The sequence below is a fragment of the Tiliqua scincoides genome, chromosome 2 (assembly GCF_035046505.1).
Source record: "Tiliqua scincoides isolate rTilSci1 chromosome 2, rTilSci1.hap2, whole genome shotgun sequence".
NCBI classification, from domain to species: Eukaryota; Metazoa; Chordata; class Lepidosauria; order Squamata; family Scincidae; genus Tiliqua; species Tiliqua scincoides.
Window position 1 is genome coordinate 106175121 of NC_089822.1, and position 25231 is coordinate 106200351.

The 25231-nt window shown below is 46.1% G+C and overlaps 2 protein-coding genes across 2 annotated transcripts in view; one reads left to right on the forward strand and one right to left on the reverse strand.

The window, feature by feature from the left end:
* Positions 1–832: 832 nt before the first annotated feature.
* Positions 833–4469, reverse strand: NDUFB4 (NADH:ubiquinone oxidoreductase subunit B4). Its single transcript, XM_066616381.1, has 3 exons — positions 4220–4469; positions 2975–3118; positions 833–1002 (listed from the first exon to the last, which is right to left on the reverse strand). Exons 1-3 carry the CDS (start codon positions 4418–4420, stop codon positions 940–942), a joined length of 408 nt encoding a protein of 135 aa, XP_066472478.1. The 5' UTR covers positions 4421–4469; the 3' UTR covers positions 833–939.
* Positions 4470–17226: 12757 nt separating this feature from the next.
* FSTL1 (follistatin like 1) overlaps positions 17227–25231 on the forward strand; it is a 33550-nt gene continuing 25545 nt past the window's right edge. Inside the window, exons 1-2 of the mRNA XM_066614954.1 lie at positions 17227–17359; positions 17501–17566. Of these exons, the coding sequence (XP_066471051.1) occupies positions 17357–17359; positions 17501–17566 (69 nt within the window). The 5' untranslated portion in view covers positions 17227–17356. The remainder of the gene's footprint in view (positions 17360–17500; positions 17567–25231) is intronic.

Sequence of the window (25231 nt, forward strand, 5' to 3'; positions counted from 1 at the left end):
ATCATCACTGATGATAGGCATCAAGGGGACTGAGACAGGGAGCTATGCAATTGAAAGCTCCCGTCTCTTTCACTTACCCCCACTATTCGAGTCTTCTGACCCATACGCTCCAAGAAGAGCTGGGAAGGCAACTAACTAAAATGGCTATTGCTTATTGAGCACTGAAGGCCCAGGAAAGATCCTCCTCTCAGAAGAACTCAGTTACTGCATGGCTGCTTTACACTGCTGCCACCTCCTGGATGATATGCAAGGGAACTAAACAGATAAGTGGCATATATCATCAACTCCTTTCTACCTAGCTAGCTAATCTGAGGGAAGAAAAGTTGGCCTTGACTGAATTCAGCAGAATGCTATTAAAATTGGGCATTTTCAAAGCTAGGCAGAATGAGGAGAGGCTCTCTTCCAAAGGAGTAAATAAATCTGTTTTGCTCTGTCTACTGAAGCAAGAGAAAGGAGCAACCCATGCAGAGAAGAATCTCTCATACACTGTTTCTGGAACAATTGCATGCTCCTTGAGAGTGAATTTTGGCTAAATGTTCCATACCTTGGGTTGAATTTTTAGGAGGGAAGCTAGAATAGCCACCTGTTCATGTAAATCAAAAATGGCCAAAATCCCACAACTGCTGTGTCTTGTCCCATTGCACTCTCCCATCAGCATTGTCTTCTCTATCTACCCACTCTCCAGTAACAGTGAAAGTGATAGTCTTTGTAAAACAACCTTGGCAGCAATCTAGCCCAAACCCCTGCTCAGCACAGACAAGAACAGCACCCCTTAAGTCTCAAGCTAAAAAGAACACATTTTAGACATTGTGTTGAAAATACAAGGAACTACTTTCTATATTAATATGATTTATTTTGAAAGAGGAGTACCCACACATATATACACATGCTGATTAAAGTTGTAGAGGCCTTTCAGCAGCATTACAGAGTTCTCAGGGCTCAATAGGCGAGGTGGAATGGTCGTTCATATTTGCCTTCCTGTATTAGTTTCTCTCTATAATCCTGTACCAAAACAGAAGTGCAAATGGTAAATTTAAAATTAAAAACCACTGGTTCAAGAAAAAGTAAAACACTGTAACAAAAGCCATCTCCGATAGTTCAGAGTCAACACTGCAGAGTGTTCACAGAACAGTAGAATGTAAAGGCCACCACTAGGCTAAGATAACGTTTTACTTCTTGAAAACTGTTACCTGGCACATTTAATACTTGAAACTTGAGAGTCAGCTCCATTTGCAATTTGAATTTTGACTCCACTCACATTTATCTTTACAATTCCTTTTTAGCTTTCTCAGAAAAAAGACTAATGGGGACAACCATTATTTGTAGATTGTTAAACCCTTTTGAACATTTTGCTATATAAACCACTTTTCTTGAAAAATGATATATTTTTCGCAGTAGTAACAGAGATCCTAGAAACCATTCTTACCATCTAAAGAATGATAAAATAACTTTCAAAGTCTCAAGATGGATGAAAAATTAGGGGAAAGTGCCAAAATTTTTAAATCATCAAATACAGGAATATAGTTTATCTCAGATTTTCATGGCACATACACATTAAAGCTTTTCATTTAGGTTTTGCAAGATACAGAACTTACTTACAGAGAAACACTATAGTGAGGAGGAAGTCTGAATCCCTTCATGTTACACATCTGTGCACTGTGGCTGGTAGGCAAAGCAGAGCTTTTATAGAGCCAAGGGCGACCTCCAGGTTTTTCCTCCTGATCCTTAAACATACTGGGACTATGATGAATCCTTGATTTTATTGTTTTTATACTTTTTAACATGAGTGTTTTAAGCCCCCATGAGCCTTTGTAGGAAGGATGGGATATACATTATATAAAAACAAATCATTGCTCCTGAGCCTGGAGTGCAGGAGAAATTTGAAACTTCACCTGACATTGCACAGATCTCTGAAGGGATTTGGGCTTCTCAGTGTTTCCAAAGCTCTGCCCTACATCCGAGTCAAGCCCTTGTCCTTCGCCCAAGCATGGACCTCAGGACTAGGATGCATTCTTATTCTTGCCCTCGTTGTGAGTTTTGGAGGTGCACAGAAGCAGGAAGATTTAAGCTAATTAGGAAAGTAGATTTGGAGAACTTACTAATGGAGAGAGCTATTTGGCACGGGAACAGTCTGCCTCATGCAGTGATGGGCTCTCATTGAAGGTTTTCAGGCAGAGACTGGATGGCATTTGACAGGGATGCTATAGGAATTATCTGCACTGAGCAGGGGGGTTGGACTTGATGACCTCCAAAGTCCCTTCCAACTTTAACATTCTATATCATCTCAATATTTCTAAGTGCCTCCATACTCCTGTAGCAATTTCAGGGGGTTCCTGTTGGCAGTTGGCCTCTGCTTGTGTATGGGGCCCCGGCAATCGCCTCATTGTGTCAACCAATGAAGCTGGCCTGCACTGATCTATATAGACCTGCTAACTGGACAAAGAAGCACCTTAAGTGGTGACATATTTAGCAGAAAAGCAACTGTCTCTTTTCACGCCAACCTGGCATCTTTTAAGTGGCTGTTGCTGGTGTCTCTTTTGCACCTTTTCTTAGATTGCGAGTCCTTTGGGGACAGGAACCATATGTTGATTTATTTTGATATGTAATGCACTTTGGGAACTAAGTTTTTATTCTAAAGCAGTATACTGTGTAAATATTCTAATAATGATGATGGCAACAACTTCACTGCACTGCTGTGAATGAGTTAGGGCATATTCAATAACCAAGATCGCTCTAGTCTATCTCCAACCTATGTTTCCTCATAGGATTATTATGAAGATAAAATGCTACTCTGAGCTCCAAAGGAGGTAAGTATGGAAGTGGAACAGATAAATGGGAATGCAAGAGACCAGAACATGGTTTGTTCATTCCCCGTTAGGATATCCAAAGCATTCTTGTTCATTTACAGCATTCTCCACATGTCACATATACACACTAAGGAGTGACTTAAGAAATTGTATAGGAATATTCTTACCCTTTCCTTTTTGATGACATACCACCAGAAAAGAATGGGTCCTATTCCAAAAACAGCTCCCATTAGGGAAGTTTTAGGCGTTACTCGGAAATGAGGATAGACATTGGCTCTGGCATAGGTCCAACGAGTCAAGGCGGGATCATCCTAAAGCAAAAGAAAAAACAATGAAAATCTGCCAATTATTATAACAAAAGCTAATGAGAAAAATATCAGCTCATAAGAAAAGCCTGCATAAATCAGGCCAAGGGTCCATCTAGTCCTGCTTCCTGCATGTCATAGCTGCCTACCAGATGCCTCTGGGAGAACACAAGACAAGATACTTGTATCTAGAAGTCACAACCTCAAGACTTACAGGAATGATTCCTTACACCCCAAGGTCAACTAGAGGGCAGAACTGTGGGCCTTGGCACAGGAGTCATCAGCTAGGTACTGTACTTACCTTCCAGTGCCTGGCTAAGCCCATGAGGAGGCTGGAGGGAGAGCTGGCTGCTGCTTCGCATTTTAAGCAAACACCCCTTCCGTGAACACCATGGAACAGCCTAATGACATAGCCTAAGTCAGTGTTTCTCAACGTTTGTCCTCCGCTGTACCACTTCACATGGTCCACCTATCTGAACTACTGGAAGCAGCCACTGGAAGCAACTGGCGATGACACCATTACCAGTTACTTCTGGATTGAGAGGCCAGATCTGACACGATGAACACCAGTAAGAGGCTCAGGATAGACTGGAGGGCTTTTTCGAGTGCAGAAAAGCATGCTTTGGAGCTCTGCCCATCAAATCAAGCCTCTACCTCTGCTTGTTGCATCGCATTCCTGGTCTCACTGCCAGGCAGCAGATGTCCAGGGGTCCCATAAGTACCACCAGGCACCACCTCAAGTACCACCGGTTGAGGAACACTGGCTTAGGCACCCAGAGGCTCTGCTGGGAACTGCACTCAAACCCGCTGCAGCCTGACACAGACTGCTATCCTATACACACTTAACTGGGAGTTAGCCCCATTGACTATAATGGGACTTACTTCTGAGTAGACATACATAGGACTGGGCTGAGGCTGCCATCCTATCCACACTTACCTGGAAGTAAGCCCCATTGACTATAATAGGACTTACTTCTGAGTAGACATGCTTAGACTTGGGCCCGGCCTAGTGGCGGAGAAGGCCCCTTGTTCTGCGCAGGCAGCTCTCAGGGGGTCTCAAGGCGGGGAGCGGCCCGCCCTCCTGCCCCGCCCTCCGCCCGCACTCACGATGAGCTGGGTCCGGCGGGGGTCGTTCAGCTGCAGCAGGTAGTTGCGCTTGAGGCGGGCGCGGATGGCCAGGCGCTCGGCAGCGGCGCGGCGCTTCTCCGGCGAGACGTCGTACTCAGCCGGGTCGAGGGTGGGCGGCAAGGACGCCAGAGGCGCCGGCCGATACTTGGAGGTCGGCTGTCCCACAGAGGGCTCCGCCATCTTGTCCGGACGCAGCGCTCCGCTCCCAGCGCAGGAAAACAGCGAGCGCCCTTTGACCCGGAAGCGCTGTCTCCGCCGAAACCATGGAAACCGGGCAGGCCTCGCGCGCGCGCTAAACCCAGGCCGCACTTGGTGACGTAGGCGGCAGTGCTGTGCGCAGGGACCGAACTCCCCCCCCCCCGGCTCTGCTGCATTCCAATAGCGTAGCTGTGTTGGCTGTCCTGCCTGAGGGCCCCCGCCTCCTTCCAGTGGCAGCACCCAATGCAGTGTTTCCAGTGGGTCCTCCAAGCCTGGTGGTGTGCCATAGGTTTTGCACCAGGGGATCCAGCCACCCCTCCATGCTTGACACCCCAATCCTCTCCACACTTTCCTGGGAGTAAGCCCCACTGACTAGAATGCGGCTTACTTCTGAGTAGACATGCATAGAATTGGGTTCTAAGGCTGCAGTCCTATCCACACCTTCTTGGGAGTAAGCCCCATTAACACTAATGGGACTTACGTCTGAGTAGACATGCACAGGACTGGGCTGTGGGATGCTTACTGCTGGGAGGCCAAAGCAACCATCCACAACAGTGGCCCAGATAGCGTGCAGGGGGTGGAATAGCTTCCACCACTGGTGTTTCTCAACCACTGGTACAGGTACCACCAGTGGTACTCGAGGTGGTACTGGCGGGACCCCTGAACACCTGCTGCCCAGCAGCAAGGACAGGAACGCCATGCAACAAACAGCGATAGGAGGCTCGGCTCTTCTGGCAGAGCTCCAAAGCATGCTTTTCCATCCCTCCCGTCCACCCTGAGCCTCATACTGGTGTTTGTCGAATTGCATCTGGCCTCCCAACCCAGAAGTAACTGGCAATGATGTACCACCTGGTGGTACTTCAAATAGGTGGACCATGTGAAGTGGTACGGTGGAGGACAAACTTTGAGAAACACTGCACTACAGCATTTCAAAGCACCATCTAATGATAGCAAATAATAATAAAAAGCAGAGGCTCAAGCTACATATTATGCTGGAAAAACTAGACCAGTGTTTCTCAACGCTTGCCTCCCACAGTACCACTTCGCATGGACATGGTCCACCTATTGGAAGTATCACTGGAAGTAACTGGCAATAACATCATCGCCAGTTAGTTCCATATTGGGAGGCCAGATGCAACACAACAAACACTGGGAAGAGGCTCAGGGTGGACAGAAAGGCTTTTTTAAGTGTGCAGAAAGTGCATGCTGGAGCTCTTCCTGCAAACCTCTTACTGCTGCTTGTCATGTTGCATTGCTGGTCTCACGTTCTTGCTGCCAAGTGGCAGGAGTCTGGGGGTCCCATGGGTTCCACTTGGCATAACCTCACGTACCAGCGGTAGGGAAACACAGATCTAGATTGTGTTGGGATCTTGGGAGGCAGGGTTGTGGTTGATCAGAGTCACAGTGGTGACTTGCCCTATTTCTGCCCTCAGAATTTTGTGTCTTAATATATCAGAAATATTGTATTTTGACTCCTTGTCTGGCTAGTCCATGTTCACTGGTAACTGAATGGGCTGTTCCATCTCCAGTCTGTCTGCCCCCCCTTTTAACTTCTGACCCAGTAAATCAGTGAAGAACCCAGCATATATTGTTTCTGTTCAATGGGAGCAGAAGTGACACAGAGCAGGGAGGTTACATGCTGGGGTGGAGAGGGAGCAAGACACAACTTGCTTCTACCACTTGGTGCTGTATAAGCACCAAGTGGGTGGGGAGAGTCTATTTGGAGCCATGGCAGCAATGCTGGAAGGACAAGGGGACTGCAACTGCTTGCTGTCAGAAGGTTGCAAAAGAATCAGAGCCCCCAGTGAAGCAGCAGTCTGGAGAGGGTAGTGGGCTGAGGATTCATCTGTTTGCTGCCCTTCCAAGGGTGCTGCTCTATGCAACTGTTTTCAAATCACTTCATGGCAAGGCCAGCCTTGACCTAGTGGTTAGTGCTCAGCACACCCTTTCCTGCTTTCTTCTTAACTGATTTACTGAGCCAACAGCTGAACGGGGGGGGGGGGGTAGGATTAGTACCTGTCCATTGCTGGGGAACTATCCCAGCCTGAGGAAATCAGGCAGGGGGGCATATTCCCAAAAGAGTGTAGAAAGTAGCACATCTATTTCAAATCAAATTGCAGTAATGATTGCAAGTGGGTTATTAAAACCCAAAGTGAAAAGAATTACCCCAAATCGGTAAAGGGTGGAAAGAAATACAGTAAGTAAACTGGTGAAATAATTATTTTTCTGGCCACAAAGAGCTTGCTTGAAAAAATTGGGTACAGTAACTAGTAACAACCAGCAGGAGGGGCCAAGAAGTTACAGAAAAAAAGAAAATAAAGCCCCAAAACTTTGCTATACACTACAGTACCAAAGAAGTTGGGCAGAAAGAGCTTAATGTGGGAACAGCAAGCAAAATAATGAATTGCCTACATGTGTCTGGCTAGAAATTCACAGCCCAATCCTATCCACACTTTCCTGGGAATAAGCCCCATTGACTCTAATGGGACTTACTTCTGAGTAGACATGCATAGGATTGGGCTGTCAGTCCCCAATGCTAGTTACTTGCATTGTCCCAGGAATGTTGGCCTTCTGCACTTACTGAGTGTGGTTCCAATAGCAAACGTGTCTTTAAAAAAGCCCCCAGTTGCATACAAGAGCTCATCTGGGTTGAATGATGCTCTGAACATAAGAACAGAAGAAGAGCCCCGCTGGATCAGGGCAGAGGCCCTTCTGGTCCAGCTTCCTGCATCTCACAGCGGCCCACCAGATGCCTCTGGGGGGGCCCAAGACCACGAGAGACCCGCATCCTGTGCCTTCCCTGCACCTGGCCTTCTGCCCTAAAATCAAGAGGCTGCACATACACCTGAAATGTCCAGCTGAAATGTCTGCGTGACTTTCTCTTTGCCGACGATGCAGCTATCACTACCCACTCTGCCAAAGATCTCCAGCAGCTCATGGATCGTTTTAGCAAGGCCTGCCAAGATTTTGGACTGACAATCAGCCTGAAGAAAACACAGGTCATGGTTCAGGATGTGGACTCACTTCCCTGCATTACAATCTCTGCACATGAACTGGAGGTTGTCCGTGACTTTGTGTACCTTGGCTCAACGATCTCCGACACTCTTTCTCTCGATACCGAGCTAAACAAACGCATTGGTAAAGCAGCTACCACGTTTTCCAGACTCACAAAGAGAGTCTGGTCCAACAAGAAGCTGACGGAACATACCAAGATCCAGGTCTACAGAGCTTGCGTCCTGAGTACACTTCTGTACTGCAGCAAGTCATGGACTCTTCACTCACAACAGGAGAGGAAACTGAATGCTTTCCACATGCACTGCCTCCGACGTATTCTCTGCATCACCTGGCAGGACAAAGTTCCAAACAACACAGTCCTGGAACGTGCTGGAATCCCTAGCATGTATGCACTACTGAAACAGAGACACCTGTGTTGGCTCGGTCATGTCGTGAGAATGGATGATGGCCAGATCCCAAAGGATCTCCTCTATGGAGAACTCGTGCAAGGAAAGCGCCCTACAGGTAGACCACAGCTGCGATACAAGGACATCTGCAAGAGGGATCTGAAGGCCTTAGGAGTGGACTTCAACAGGTGGGAAACCCTGGCCTCTGAGCCGCCCGCTTGGAGGCAGGCTGTGCAACATGGCCTTTCCCAGTTTGAAGAGACACTTGGCCAAAAAGTCTGAGGCTAAGAGGCAAAGAAGGAAGGCCCATAGCCAGGGAGACAGACCAAGGACAGACTGCACTTGCTCCCAGTGTGGAAGGGATTGTCACTCCCGAATCGGCCTTTTCAGCCACACTAGACGCTGTTCCAGAACCACCATTCAGAGCGCGATACCATAGTCTTTTGAGACTGAAGGTTGCCAACTAGGGCACATACACCGCATGGCTTGCGACCCGGGATGGAGTTTTCCTCCAGGCTGGCCGGGGGCTCATTTGCATTTCCAGACAAGGCGGCCAATAGGCGCGTCGGAGGAGCGAGCCCCGCCCGGGGAGTTAAGGAGAAGCCCGGAAAGGGCTCCAGCGCGGGGAGTGCGTGGCGCAGGCACAGTGTAACCCTGCAGTGGCTGCCCCGCGGAGCTGCGGCTTGGAGACGCCCCTCCGGACTACCCGGGGGCGTCGCGGGAGACTACCGTCGTCCCCGGGCGGGACTGACTCCCACGACGGCCCCCTCCTCCGGCCGGGGGTGCGCTCCCCTTTTCCCCCCCACTTGCTGCCCCCTAGGAGGGGTTAACCCTTGCACAACCACAGCCCCCCAGTGCTGCCCCCCAGGAGGGGTTAACCCTTGCACAGCCACATCCCCCCACTGCTGCTCCTCAGGAGGGGTTAACCCTTGCACGGCCACAGCACCCCAGTGCTGCCCCCCCAGGAAGGGTTAACCCTCGCACGGCCACAGCCCCCCAGTGCTGCCCCCCCAGGAGGGGTTAACCCTCGCACGGCCACAGCCTCCCTACTGCTGCCCCTCAGGAGGGGTTAACCCTTGCACGGCCACAGCCCCCCAGTGCTGCCCCCCCAAGTGGGGTTAACCCTCGCACGGCCACATCCCCTCCCACTGCTGCCCCCCAGGAGGGGTTAACCCTTACACTGCTACAGCCCGCCCCCCACTGCTGCTCCCAGGAGGGGTTAACCAGGAAGGGTTAATCAGGTATGGGATTACCTGATTGGAGAATTTATGATCACTTGTGTACCGCTAGTTTATCTCTGAGTTGGTCAAGTGGGTGAAGGGTACCCATGAATGGCTGGATACCAATCACACTTGCCAGGTAACTCAGTTCAGGAGGGCTGTCATATAATTGACAGGCATATTCCCCCAGCTAGAAAGGAGGCTTGTAGCATGGCCTCACGTTGCTGGTGGAAGCAAGTACTGGATCATAAATGTCAAAGAATGTCCATGCATATTGTGTGTGCGTGCTAGATCTGACCCCCAAAATATAGGGAAAGTCAGCCTCACAAAGGTGATTCTAATTTCTTCTCATTAAAAAGATCAGCACACATAAAAATAGGCCAGTCTCTGTACAAAAGAATACATGGATACAAATCTGACATAAACATGACTATGTTTAGAAATCAGTAAGAAAACCATTCAGTCACCCAGGACACTTCTAACCCGTATGTCTTCATTCTTCAACAAAGTGACTTCAAAGGGAGACTGCAGTATGAAATTCTTGAAGTTTATGAAATGTACCAAAAAGTTTGATATATTAAAAGCAGAGAAAGGTGCAACAACACTGTGCAAGCACCTTGCACCTGAAGGGGGCAATACCGTATAATTAGAGGGCCAACCAGATGAGATGCAAGGATTTCCTCTCTTACATTTCAGTAAAGCTCTCTCTCTCTCTCTCTCTCTCTCTCTCTCTCATATGCAGGTTGCTAATCTCAGGCTATCCCTTTTCCTCAGAATCCCTTTCCAGCTATACAGCAAGCATGTAGGACCATTCTCTCTCTCCCTATTCAAGTATGGAGTTCATTTATGATAAATAAATGAACTTCATTTATGAACTCATTTCCTTTTCTTTATGACTACATGTGTTGAAGTGATCTTAACAGAAGTCTCCCAAACCTTGCTGCATAAACTAGCTGTGCTTACATGATAAATAACATGTATAGGACATCTGGAGGTAGGGCACCTCCCCACTATTCTTGGATTCCTTCCCCTGTTCCCCTTCCTTGCAGCAACTTGTAAACTGCTTTGATTGACCTCCATGAAAAATAGTACACAGTAAATAAGTACATAAATAAAATGGCCCTTGCCCTTGGAAAATTTCTAGTGACCTTGCTCAGAGAGACAAGATCCTTTATGACATATTCAGCACATTTGTTGACTACAGCTAACCTAAGGTTAAAAGCATCCTTCTTGTACCTGCCAGTAATGATATTGGGAGCCATGTTGGAGGACAAAGGGAATGCATTCTGATGTTGACTGACATAGAGCAAGACTTCTTAACTCCGTGATTTTCAGTCACTGTGCAGCAGCACATTGGTGTGCCATGAATGATCCAGAGGTGTGCCATAGGAGATTGTGGGAGGGTCATTTATTAATAGGGCAGTGGTTTTCACACATTTACACAGGGACCCACTTTTTAGAATGAGAATCTGTCAGGACCCACCGGAAGTGTTGTCATGACTGGAAGTGACATCATCAAGCAGGAACATTTTTAACAATTCTAGGCTGCAATCCTACCCACATTTACCCAGGAATAAGTCCCATTTACTATCATTGTTAAAAGAATATACATAGTAGCCTGTTAAAAGTGCAGGTCTGTAACATTTCCCCAGATGCAGTCACCTACCAGGGAAGCATAAACTCTAATATATCAAAAATAAAATATTGAAATTAATGGGGACCCACCTGAAATTGGCTTGCGACCCACCTAGTGAGTCCCAACCCACAGTTTGAGAAACACTGTAATAGGGTAATTGAGGGTTATGAGTCCCCCACAGGCAATGCAGTGTGCTGTGAGATGAAAAAGGTTGAAAATCAGTCTTAACTCAAGGGTGAGCTGAGGAGACTATGAAGTGACAACAAGAGTTAATGTCACAATTCTTGTATGAGGATTCACAGCACTACCCATTCCCCAATGAGGAAGATTTTAAAAGGGAGGGTGGGGGGAGTATCTTGCATGTTCCATAGATGAGATCATGATGTCAGCTCCTGGAAGATTAATAATCTCTCCACCCTTCTCTGCCCTGGAGACTCTGCTGATCAAGTTACTGCCGAATTCATCTTATTTGGCATCAAACCTGAGAATGTGATCAAGATACACGCAAGTATATTGGCTTTAAAACATGTTGTTCTCTTCTTAGTCATGATTGCTTGTTAAATAGTGTAACTGGGTTGTAAATTGATGGCTTGCACAAATGACATGGAATCACTCTTGTTGCATTCCTGCATTCTTTTTCAAATATATTTTTCACAGCACTTCAAAAGATACATAAAATTTCCTTCCAAAGTGCAAAGAGCACTTTTTATACACAAACCACAGAACCAAAAATGATGAATTGTTACCATCTCAGATGAATATGGCTGGCAGTGACTTTTTGCAAAGTTCACATTAAGATGGGAAACAGGTGATAGACTTGCAGCAATTCCATGATTTGTGTGTAAACAATGAAAAATCAATTTATTTTACATTGATTTCAATAAAGAACCACTGCATCTTATGATGTCTATAACTTTGGCATTTTCCACCAAATTCCATTAGTATTTCAGACATTTATCACTTAAGGCATAATATCTGAAGTTTCTAAAAGATTAGATACCAGGAACACATTTTATAGGTAATTAAAAAAAATCCACAAAAGCTTGGTTGATTTGAATAATAACCACCAGCTTTTGTGTTGCTTGCAATGTCTCAGTTTCCCTTCCCCTTTTGTTGAATTTTTCAAGTACAGGTGGGACCTCAATATCCACTGATTCGGCATCCACTGATTTTGACTCACTGCTGATACCAGGGTCCACCTTTCAATTTCTTGTAACAAGGGAAAATAACATCAATATCAATTTCCTACTATTAGAACATACCAGTTGCAAGCTTCTCGGGGTTTAATGCTTCTCCATTGGTACAAATCAGTGCTTCTCAATGTTTGTCCTCCGCCATACCACTTCACACGGTTCACCTATTTGAAGTACCACTGGAAGTAACGTGATGACATCACTGCGAGTTTCTTCTGGGTTGGGAGACCAGATACAGCGTGACAAACACCCGTAAAAGGCTCAGGGTGGACCGAAGGGCTTTTTCGAGTGCAGAAAAGCATGCTTTGGAGCCTCCTACTGCTGTTATGCCACGTTCCTGAGCTTACTGCTGGGCAGCAGGTCCTGTGAGTACCACCAGACACCTCCTCAAGTGCCACTGGTGGTACCTGTACCACTGGTTGAGAAACATTTGTATAGATGCTATACCACATTCAGCCACTAAATGGGGTGAATAGTGAAATCTAATGGAATTATTCTCCCCATCTAGTGGCTGAATGAGTTGGCTGCTGCCACATGTATTATGTATGTATGCTAATAAAGGTTATTGGATTGGATTTGAGGCTGAATGAGGTATAATGTCCATACCTTGTTACAAGGCATTTAAAGGTGGAACCTAGTATCCACTGATTTCAGTATCCACTTAGGCCCAAATCCTAACCAACTTTCTAGCACTGGCATAGCTGTGCCAATGGGTCATGTGCTGCATCCTGCAGTTGGGTGGTGTTCATGGAGGCCTCCTCAAAGTAAGGGAATGTTTGTTCCCTTACCTCAAGGCCACATTGCCCTTATGTTGGTGCTGGAAAGTGGGTTAGGATTGAGCCTTAGTGTTCCAGAACAGAATCCCAGTGGATACTGAGTTCCCACCTGTATTTTACTATTCCTTTAAGGCATCATGTCTGAAAGTTTTCAAATATACAGAGCAAAAGTTTCTCATTTTACAGGTTATCAAATAAAGCGCACAACTATATTGATTTCAATGGGAAAGATCCAATAGCTTTTCGCCTGCATCTGACTTCTGTGCTTGCCCCATAACAGTGGCATGACATTTCTATTGCATTCTACAAACTCTGGATCAGAGGTCTCAAATTTCAAAGAAGAAGAAAAAAGATTCTCATTTTAAGCCTGCACAAGAAAACCAGACTTGCACATTTTTATTTGAATGTATGTGGCGATGCCTCTACTTGTTGTTTTTCATGGGTCGACTCTGAAGCAACCTGCACTGAACTTGTCAGATGGGCACAACAATTCCTCAACCTAACTGGTGAATATCACAGCTGTGTTGGCATTAGCAGCCCAAGAGACCCTAAACTGTCATGCAAGGATAAAGTGAAGCAAATTTTCAGGCTTCTTATTTTCCACATCTCGGATTCACTTCTTTTGGCCCAAACCATATGGAACTGTAAGGGGGTACAATTGCATTTCTCTTCATATACCAATTTTTTCCCCTTATATGAATGCAGTACAAGTATTGTCCTAATTAGAGAAACACAGGGGTTGAAGCTGCATTACTCTTGTATAATTTTTTTCAAAGATCATTAGGAATACTGCATGTGAGAATGAGCTTTACCAGTTGATTTCAACCTGTTATGCATTGTTAAAAGACCACGAATTCTGCCTATCATAAACTGGCAACCCTTGCCAGATGCAAGGGAGGGCACCAGGATGCAGGTCTCTTGTTGTCTTGTGTGCTCCTTCAAGCATCTGGTGAGCCACTGTGAGATACAGGAAGCTGAACTATATGGGGCCTAAGTTTGGCCTGATCCATCATCTTATGTTCTTGTGTTCATCCTCATATAATTTTCATATGGCCAGTAAGTTTTTCACAACAGCTCCAAAGGAATTCAGTTAGGTTCTTTTAGCTTGTGGAAGACTTTTCCTATAAAAACATTAAGATGAATACACTTTTGGCTTACTCTTCATTGGGAGGGAAATATAATGACCTCATAGCATTACTAAGTAATGAGTTCTTCATTTCTTGGGTTAACTGTGCATGGTTATATATTTTGAATGCACCTCTGGCTAGTTGTTTTCAAAACTTGGGCCTGGGCGGAATAAACCACACACTGCAGTATCCCAGTGTCTATCCTAACTTTTGCCAGAGGCAGCTTTATAGGAAATCCCAAGTGTTCAGTGCAAGAATAATTAGTTCTAGGGAACAGGGATGCAAAACAAAACAAAAACTGTGACTCTATTACTGTATTTTTTACTGAGTCTGGACCTGGTGAGGTTTCCCATCTAGGAGTGAGTAAATGGGTAAGTAAATAAAATATTAGGGGCCTGAATAGGGGCCAGACTGGATACAAATTGGAATAAACAGGCACTAGTGATCCACTGAAGCCAGGAAGACTTTGCTTCAAGGTCTTTTTGTGTTCCTGCCTTACAAACCTCACTGATCCTAGAAAATGACAAGAATCACTATTTTCCAGCTCCAGGTTAACAAAGTGTCAGTGACTTCATTAGAACTAAATGAAGGCAAACGCCTGGAAAAAAATGGGTGAATGTGAGATGTGATCCAGGAACCAACTCCATCCCCCTAGGATTTCCATCTGGACCCCATCATACCCTTGATCCCAGGTCCTCTCCCCACATACACTCACTGTTGTCTTCAGCCACTATTTTCCCAAGCTGCATCAAGACAAAAAGATTTTTTAATTGTCTTTCCTGTAGTATGAGCAGCAGGAGAGGTCAAGACAAAGAGAAAAAGGTAGACAACAGTTGATAGACAACAGGGCAGGAGGTCTGGTCTAGAGGGTAGAGCCTCCGTCTGCCTGAAGATAACATCCACAAGGTCGCCAGTTCGAGGCCACCGGCACTGTGCGACCTTGGAGCAGCTGACAAGCTGAAGCCGAGCAATTCCATCTGCTCTGAGCGTGGGAGGATGGAGGCCAGAATGTGAAGCCAGATCGGAATGAAACACCTTGAATGTAGTCGTTCTTGAAAGAAAGAACCTTCTTTGAAATTGTAAAAATCCCTATTTAATAGCCATTTAAAGCCTGCCTATGTAAACCGCCTTGAATAAAGTCTTGAATAAAGACCAAGAAAGGCGGTATATAAATACCTGTTATTATTATTATTATTATATGCCTGGAACATGCTCTGCAAAATTCTGATGACATTTACCTCATTTTTTTTTAGAATTTAGCTCCATCTCAATACTAATATTGATCTCAGCAATTTTCACCCCAAACACTTTGAGACCTTGAGGTATTTCAATGTACTGAAGAAAGATGGTTGTCTGTATCCTGTTCTAGACTCAAAGGTTGTCAATGCTTTCATCCAAGAAATTCCATACAATGATACAGAATACACTGACGCTTCTCTATGAAGGCATCTAGTTCGCAGCTGTAGACTTAAAGGATGTCTATTTCCACATCATGACATGTCCATGACACTGGAAGTATCTACCAGTGGTTCTCATACTTTCTAGTACTGGGAGTCACTTTTGACAATGACAATCTGTTGGGACCCACTGAAAGTGACGTCATTAATCTGGAAGTAAGGTCATGGTCAGAAGTGACATCATCAAGCAGGAGAATTTTTAACACTCCATATGAAAAAATCAAATCAGATTAATTAATTCATTAAGTGAGTAAATTAAAAGTTACAATAAGTATAAGTTTAAAAATTTCTTTAAAATAAAGAACTCTCCTAACAATCCCAAGAAGTTGCTGATCTCTTAAAAAAAAATTCCCTAAACATCCGCAAGGCTGTAATCCTATCCACACTTACCTGGGAATAAGCCTCATTGACTATCATTGTTAAAAGCATATGCATAGTAGCCTGTTAAAAGGACAGATCGGTAATATTTCTCCAGATGCATTTCCCCAAATGGTAGAATCAAATCTAATACAAAATAAAATACACATTGAAATGAATGAGACACACCTAGAATTGGCTTGCGACTCACCTAGTGGGTGCTGACTGGCAGTTGTCCTACCCATGTAACTATCTTGCCTCCACTCTTCCTTCAGTTCAGTTTTGCATTATTGCTGAATCTATGGGAACCAGAAAATAAGAGTAGCTCAATCCCCCTCCATCTTTCAGTACAAAAACTTGTGACATACAAGTCTAGTCTAGTGCCTATTCCAGTGATTTTCAACCAGTGTCCCATGAATGGTCTGCAGGTGTGCTGTGGGAGTTTGGCGGAGGGTCATTTATTAGTCCTTTGAGGGATGTGAGACTCCCTGCCGCCACCAATTGACATGGTATGACTTGTCAATTGTCAAAACACCAGTGTGCCTTGACATGGTGTGCCTTGACAATGTTAGTCAATGTCAGTGTGCCATGAGATGAAAAAGGTTGAAAATTGCTGGCCTGGCCTCTGCATCTCCATCTCTCCCAACTAGGCTGGAAATGGCAGTGTGTGGTGAGTGGCAGGAGCACTCTGGGCATTGAGGGTGGGTTGGAGTCACATAGGGTCCAAAGGTCTCTCAGTGGAGACAGCCTATGGTTAGGGTTAGGTAGGGTTGTGTCCGCAACATATTGCAGACATAAGGGAGCCAACCTGGCACAATTGTCAAGGCTTGGGTACCAAGCTGGAGCTGGGCTTGGTATTGCGTAGGAGCAAACTGAGGCTGTTGCATTAGGTCTTGGGACCGTGGACAGATGGACAGAAAATGAAACTTTCACAAGGTGAGCAAAGGAGGCAAAGAGGGCAAGTGAGGCCTGTTGTCTGTCAGGTGGGAAGGAAGAGAAAGACACCGGCAGCTGGTCTGAATCTGAGGGCCTGCCATTTCTTGTCGCCAAAGCGGCAGAGGTTCTCAGGCAGCCAAAGCTTCCAGTAGCCAGCTCAGGGCAAGCAGAGTGTCTGTGAGCTGAGCCAGTCAGGACACAATCTTATCCAACTTCAGTGTAACCCCGCAATGCAACCCCGTAGTAAGGGAACAAACATTCCCTTACCTTGAGGAGGCCTCTGCCCTGCTCCTCCACAGCAGGATGCAATGGGAGCCCCACTGGCACAGCTGCATCAGTGCTGGGAAGTTAGATAGTACTGGACCCTCAACTGGACCCAACTCTCAAGATCGGATTGGACCCCACCCTCAGCTGGGTCCCAGCAGCAGTGCAGAGGCGGCAGGGGAGCTCGCTGGCCCTCCTTTCCCTTGGTCCAGCTCAGCTCTCCTCTTCCCGCGAGCATCGCCTGGAGTGGCCCCGGAGCGCTGTGCGCTCAGCATGCGCCGTCCCGCCAGCATCCGCGCCGACGACGCCCCCTCCCTGGGACTGTCTGGCTGGCCTGCGTTGGGGAGGGGGTGGGATGGAAGAAAGGAGGGGAAGGAGGAGGGCTGCGAGGGGCGGCGGGGAGGAGCTGCTGGCGGCGGGAGGGAGCGAGTGGCGTTCCCATTCCAGCATCAGCTCGTTCCTTGGAGAGGAGGAAGCAGGGAGCGCAGCCTGCCCGCCCGGCCTCCCTCCTTCGAAGCCCCCCCCCCGTGGCTGCAGCAGAAGCCAGCAAGATGGTGAGGGGTCCGGGGATCGGGGCCCCCCGCTCGGGGTGGGAACCCCGGGGTGGGAGAGGGACCCGCGCGCCCAAGAAGTTTCTCTCCTGCCGCTGCGCGCAATGACGCCCCCTCTTTCCTTTCCTCTCTCCCCCTCCGCAGTCCTGGAAGAGCCTGTCCGCCTGCATCGTCCTGATGATCGGGGTCGCCTCGGGGCTCCGAGCGGAGGTAGGAGATGCGAGGCTAGGGAGGGAAGCAGGGAGGGGCCGCCTCTTGGCACAGGCAGCCTGGGAGGAAAGGCGCCCTGCAGATGTCGACCAGAGTGCGGGCCGGGGGAGGGAGGAGGAGCGCGCTGGAATTCCAGGCAGGGGCCACTCCTGGGGCAAAGGCCTCCGGCGAGGGAATGGCCTGGAACTTGGGACCAGGAGGGAATAACGGATCCACTGGATCTCCTCTGAGTTGGGTTTTCCTTTCCCTTGTGGAGCAAGAGCTTAAAGGGAGCATTGTGGTTTGTGGTCCCTCCAAAGCACACTCCCTCCTCTGGGTTCGGAAGAACAACTTTGCTTCTTCGCTCATGGAAAGTTTATTCTTTCCCTGGAAACGAAGTGAGGTGTCTCATGGTTACTTGCGAAGCAGCTATTGATAGATTTAAGAACATAAGAAGAGTCCCACTGGATCAGGCCAAAGGCCCATCTTTTCCAGCTTCCTGTATCTACAGTGGCCCACCAGATACATCAGGGAGCACACAAGACAACAGGAGACCTGCATCCTGGTGCCCTCCCTTGCATCTGGCATTCTGAAGTAGCCTACTTCTAAAATCAGGAGGTTGCACGTGATGGGACTTTTCTTCCAGAAATCTGTCCAATTCCCTTTTAAAGGCATCCAGGCCAGATGCCATAACCACATCCTGTGGCAAGGAGTTCCACAGACTAATCACACACTGGATAAAGAAATATTTTCTTTTGTCTGGAGAATATTTTCTATGTCTGTTTTTTTGTCTGTCTTTTGGAGGCCTGTGAGTGAAAGAAGGCCGCAAAAGTCTCCTTCCAAATATCAGGTTTTGTGGGTGGCACCTATTTGTTTTCTGCTACCCCGTTTGGGCGATCCTCCACTTTGCAAAGTATTTTGTTTTGTTTTGTTTTGCCTTATTGTGTACACACCCAGCATCTCATTCAAAAAAAGTCAAAGATTTGGCTCTCCAGAAATAAAGGAATGGTGACTCAATTCACAGAGTTGCAGCCTTCCTGAAAGTGAAGTCAGAGACAAAATATTTGGTAATTATGGCTAGGAAATGTGGAAGTGATTTAAAGAAAATAAACTCAAGCTGCTTTGGACAGAAGAACAGACTGAGCATTATGAAGAGCTGAGGTCCCTCATGGGTTGCCTCCTGCCCTCTTCTTTGTGAGCATTCTTTCCCTTCTTTTACATCAGATGCAGATAGTACAGTATATCTGATCCTGGACCATTGTAATTTGGACTTAAGTAAGTAAATAAACAAATATACCTGATTTTCTCTGGGAAAATTATTCATGTCGTCCCTTATTACCAAAGTTAACAAAGATGCAATTTATAATATTATTGGGCTGGCCCAGTCTTGAAGCTGGCCTAGTCTGCAGGGCTGGCCCAGTCTTGAGGCTGGTTGAATCCTTTACCTCAGGCAGTGGATTAGATAGGCTATAAGCTGATGGGAGTACTCCATACCATGTACCTGCCCACCACCTCCCTTGATCCATTGCCTGCCTCATGAAAGAGGAGGATGGGGTGGGTTTACCTCCTCCAGCCTCCAGCCCTGCTGTTGTTTCTTGTAATGTGGCCTTTAGAGTGTATGCTGGAAGTGGAAAGGTTCTGCTCCTAGCATTCTCTCTACCAAGCCAATTTACAAAACATGGCAGTGGAGTAGGAGCAGAATGTGTGAGTGAAGTGCTCTCTGTGTATGCATGTGTACATGTGCATATCCGCTCATGTGCATGTGCACTGGGGTGGGTAAGGGGATGTGGAATTGGGGTATTGGTTGAGATGGCAGCTCACTTTGGGCTTCCCTTCCTAAAGCATTAAATAGTACTTATATAGTATACACAGGAATACCTTGTTTTATGGCAATTTGCTTTGTGATATGGTGCTTTTCAATTATATTCATTTTTTAAATTTTTGGCTCTTGCCTTGTTCTTAAAGCACATCAGCTGAGTCCAAGCTGAACCAAGCAAGTCAACCTGCACCATATTGTTGTATTACTATTGAAATTATTAATTAGATATGTCTCCTAAGTGTAGTGCAAGCCTCTTACTTTGCAAAAAAGTTTTTTTTTTAAAGCCTGTAATTTGCTTTATGGGGATATTTGCTTTTGGGTAGTGATCTAACCTATTGTATTATCGAGATATGTCTGTAGTAATAGTTTCTCAAATGCACTTTCATTCCGGAGATGAAAAATGTTTAGTTACATAGCATGCATGGTATTGTACAAGGCAGAGGTTTCATGGAGCAATGGAGAAAAATCAGACTGGATTCCATTCCCACTCCTTTCAGGGGAGACCTTGGATGCCAAGAAAATGGAGATTCCACATTCCCTTGTTGCAAAAAAAAAAAGTGAAAGATTTGGTTCCCTAGAAATAAAGGAACAGTGACAAGATACATGTATCTTGTTTTGTGTGCTTCCTACAGCATTTGGTGGGCCACTGTGAGATACAGGGAGCTGAACTAGATGGCCCTTTGGCCTGATCCATCAGGGCTCTTCTTATATTCTTTTCATTCTGTTTACATCTGGCCGCTTGATCACTGGCCAACACATGAGGGAATGACCACTGATCTTCCTATATGCTGATATTAAGCAACTCCTCACAAACCTCTCATAGCCCTCACGGAATAACTGGGTCACTTTTGTAAAGGAGCCACATATTTACCACCATGACAGTGGAGATGTAGTTCCTCTCCCAACCTGACATGCACCTGTCTCCCATCCTTCACCTCCATGGCAAGGTCACCGAAGTTGTGTTGCAGGCTCCTTTACTCTGCCTGACATCTTCTTGCCACTACTCCAGCTGAAGAATTGTCAGCCCTTTCTCTGTGGACCATTTGCCCGATTAAACTCCTCCCCAACTGCTTTTCTCCCTGCGAGAAAAGGGATACCTGGACCTGGTGTTTTTCCATCACTAGTGGGAAAGCTGCAGCTATGTGTGTGATTTTGATCAGGCAAATGGCCTGCAGTGAAAGGTTTAAGCATATCCTCCACCCAAGGGGTTGACCAGGACAGGCACTGGTTGAGACCTATTCCCATCATAGAGCCCACTTTGTGCTGGTGGCACCCACCATGCCAGTGGGGTAGGTGGAGCCAAGAGCACAGTTTAGCCCAAGGGCTTCCAGCAATCTGGTATCAACGTTCAGTGGTCAAGTCCAGTCAAATCTTTCTGTGCCAGGATTAATGTAAAAACCAAAAATGTTGAATGTCTCTTCCATCATCTTCCAGTTTGGCTCTTGGCTTCTGATTACACGTGGTTTGTTTTTAGTGGTTCAAAGAAAGGTACCTTAAGATCTCTTTGTCTCAGTCCTCCCATAATAAAAGGCTCTTTGTAAAGATTTTCAAAACTGTGTGCTATAATTGTGCTGTATATGTGCTATATAATTTCTGAGCAATGAGAAGTTCCAGAGGCAATCCTACTGGGTCTAGTTTTCCTTAGATGAGAGAGAGAGAGAGAGAGAGAGAGAGAGAGAGAGAGAGAGAGAGAGAGCTCACTGAAGACTTATGGTGCCTTTGTAATATTTGTTGTCATTTTTCAAAAATGCAAGCATATCACACATTAAGGCAAAAAAAGAACGCCTGCTGCAAGCAGTAGATCCCCAGAGATCAACTTGTGTAATCCATTTCAAGGCTGCATCCCCACCTCCAGCTAACTCTGAAGAACTTTCGGGTTTGGCTTTTGTTCTTTCTTTTAAAGAGAGAGAAAGCACCCAAACTTTCTAGCCCTACCACAGTTTCGATCCTAATCACACACAACCCTGCTCGTTACTTTTGGTTTTTAACAAGCTTCCCTTGGCTTTCAATGTAACTGTCAATAGTGCAGTCAAGAAATGATGGCAAGGGCTATGAACTAAAGCTCTTCTGCCTCCCACTATAGTTTCATGGCATTTTGTGTGTCTCTTTACATGCTATTTAAAAGAAAAAAAAGAAAAATGGAAGGGAAAACTCACACATACGTGATGTGTAGTTTCGCCTTCACAGCTCTGTCGCTCTGTCTTTGATTCTCTTGATTTAAAAACTCTAGACTGCTCTTCTCATGCACAATCTGCTGAGTGTTCATCTCAGAGCCCTCACCTCTGCCAGTGAATTCAGGGCCCAATCCTATCCAACCTTCTAGCACCGTTGCAGCTGCAGTGCAGCCCCGAGGCAAGGGAACAAACATTCCCTTAACTTGTGGAGGCCTCCATAACTGCCCTTCCACCACAGGATGCAGCACATACCTCTTTGGAATGGCTACATCAGGGCTGGAAAGTTGGATAGGATTTGGCCCTCAGAGTCATTAATGGGCAAACTCTACAAATATTTGGTAAATGTGTGCTCCAGACATGAGCTTCCAAGTGGACACACCTCTCTTTTGCCTTAAAACAGCCATGTGAGGTGGCAGTTCCAGTCAGAACTGGGGCACGCAGGGCAGGGGAAGTTCATTCTCCCCAATGCACTGTTTTAAACTGAAAAATTGCTCTCCTGAACAGGCGTGAATCACCCCTTCACTGAGATGATTTTCGGGTTTAGAATAACTGTTAGGATAGAATGAACTTCCCCTGCCCTGCGCACCCCAGCTCTGACCAGGATTGCCACTCCATGCCACTGTTTGAAAACAAAGAGAGGTGCTTTTGAGCATCTTCTCTAGAATATTGTGTTTATATGCTTGTGTGATGTGGTCCTGAGAATAGTGTCCTTTTGTCATAACTTTGACCTCTCATTCGTAGTGATCAGGCCTGCTAAATTTTCAGCAATGTTAAAGCCCTAGAGGTACACATTGGCACCAAAATTAGGGTCATGTCCCATGTTAGTCAACCAGAAGTTGCCCGCTGAATGTACCTAAGTAGATCAAGATCCGGTTTGCAATTGGGAGATTTACAAAACGGTATGCAACTGCTCTTGCCTGGCAGCTGTGGGCACAATAAGGCTTGCCTTGTCTCTCTATTATCATTTCAATCCATATGATATCCAGGATTAGGCTATTGGGGTGGGGGAGGGATTTACGACAGTAGAAGAGGCTCCTATTTTCTTATATGTCAGAACTGGGGCACATACTGTGCAGTATAACTACTAGAGCTGCTCTACCACCAGAGAAGTGATTTTCAACCTTTTTCAACTCATGGTACACTGAGACAGTACTTTTTTTTCAAAGTACAAAATTGTCAAGGCACACTGGGCGCAATTCTGAGTGCTGCTTCAGCTGGCACAAGTCCCTTTACGGCACAAGTGCCGTAAAGCACTTTTGCACAACTTTTCGGGGAGATAGGCTGGCGCATGGACATGTGCTGGCCTCACTGCGCTGATGTGAGTCCTGGGCTGGGTGAGTTTGCATTGGCCAAGCTTGGCTGGCACAGGGATCTGGGGAGCCTTGGGGAAGGCAGGAAGGAGGTGGGAGGGAGGCGTTTGGAGGAGGGCAGGCGGCAGGTGTTTCCAGGGGCAGGCAGGCAGGTGGGGAGCAGGAGGCGGGGCCAGGATCCAGCAGTCATGCCCCGGGGCAGTCCTGGGCTTCTCAGATTTGTGCCACTTCTTTAGGTGACACAGATCCAAGTGGACCCATTGGGGCTGCAGCAGCTCTCCCCAGGTTAAGGGGGGAAAGTTCCCCTTGCCTTGGGCTGAGCTTCTGTCAGCACTGAACTTGTTTCAGTGCAAGTTAGGATTGGGTTGACTGTCAGGTGTTGTTTTTTTTTTGCAATTGACAAGGCACACCACGCTGCTAGCAGGGGGCTCACATCCCCCAATGGCCCTACTAATATATGACCCTCTCCTAAACTCTTGAGGCACACCTGCAGACCATTCATGGCATACCAATGGGTCGTGGCATAGTGGTTGAAAATTGCTGCTTTAACTGCTCAACTAGAGGCAGAGTTCCAATGCAACTCCTTACATTGAATGGGCATGTATTGGCCTAATGGCCACATTATTTTTCCTAGTAGGTGAATTCCCAACTGAAATTTCACTAACTTTTTCATGTTAGAATGTCCTCTCTTTAGAAAAAAAAGAAAGAAAAAAAAGAAAAGAAAAAGAAAGCTAGTTGGTGTTAGCTGGTCTGTGAAAAATTTATCTGCTGTGTAGCAGAGGAAAAATTCACTACAGTGTGACATTTTTTACTTATTTAGCAGGCAGGTGCTGATGCAGCTTTCATCCTAGGAGCCTGGAAAATGTGACAAGCCATTCCTGCCACAATGTGGGACTCTTAGCTCTTTCCTGAACAGTTTGAACTTACTGGCACAGAGGGTGAAGGGTGGGGAAAGAGGATGAATAAGGGCACCTTTGATTATTACTTTATTTGCATAAAAAGGGTCTGTAACCAAACCCTATGGAATCTTGCTTTTCAAAATCACAGAACTCTTATTAAGAATACTTCATTTTTTCCCCTGGAATGCCTAATCAGGGCTCCGGATTGAGCCAAATTTTGTTTGTCTTTCTCTCTTCCTAAAAATCTCCTGTAGTACTGCAGTTTTTAACCTGCTCCTAAAGCAAAGCAGCTCTCCTGGTGGAAGATCTCTTCTGTTCATCCTCTCAGATTGTTGAAGGAGAGGTTTCTTTAAAATATAATACACAGCTGATTTGGCACAAGCTTAGTGAAATAAATGTGGCTTACGCTAACACACTCCAGTGAGTCTTCCAGTCTAAAATGTATTCATATTTTATTTTAGTAGGTCTGAATCCCATTCTTTTCTGAAGGCTCAGAGCAGGTACCGTGATGTCAGAATGCATATTAAAAGCCATCAAGATAAAATAAATAAAATTAACAAATATTGAGGCTGTACACACACCTCCATACACCCAAGTGCCATTCCATCTCTAGCCATTGCTAGCTGAAATAAGGAAGTCTTATATCCTGTCTGGATGAAATTCAGGCCCAGGCTTTGTTAGACTCAGGCTTTAGCAAATCTCTTGGGGAGAGAAATTCCACAGTTGACCACAGAAAATGTGTCTGTGTTCTTTTGTGGTTTTACTGTGATACAAGGATGGGAATCTTAAAGGAGTACTCCTGGTCAACCTTTGAGATAATAATGGGACATACGAGTTCGGTACTAGAGTAATTTCTGATACGTTGGGTAGAAGCCACTCAAATTTTAATAGATATTCATCAGTATCTTGTATTGAGCCTAGAAGACAATAGGGAGTCAGTTCATACAGTGGTGCTCTCATGTCTCATATCTGTGAAAACCTGCCCCCCTTTGTACAAAGCCTCTGAAATGTTGTCAAGGGCAGCCAAATTTTGAAACCTTTTATCAGGGGTATGTGGTGAGGGGAGGCAGACCCACCTCTGTTGTAGTCCATGGAAAAGAGCCACAGCCTCCCCTGTAATTGCACATGTGCTCCACCCACTTTCCGGCTCTGTACGCTTTCTGATTTCTGTGCCTGTGGCTCTTTCCCATGGACTACAACCTGGGTGGATCTCCCTCCCCTCACCCCACGTCCCTGCCATATACTCATGGTTACAAAGAGCTTTCTTGGTGATAGTCCCCAGATGATGGAATTCCTTCCTAATAGCACAATCACAACCATGCCAGCACCAGACAAAGTATGTCTTCTCATGAGCTTTAAACGCAATTTGTGTGCGCTTTATGCCCTTCTCAAGTATTTTTTAATCAGCTAGTACAGTGTTTCTCAACATTTGTCCCCAGCCGTACCACGTTGCATGGTTCACCTGTTGGAAGTACCACCGGAAG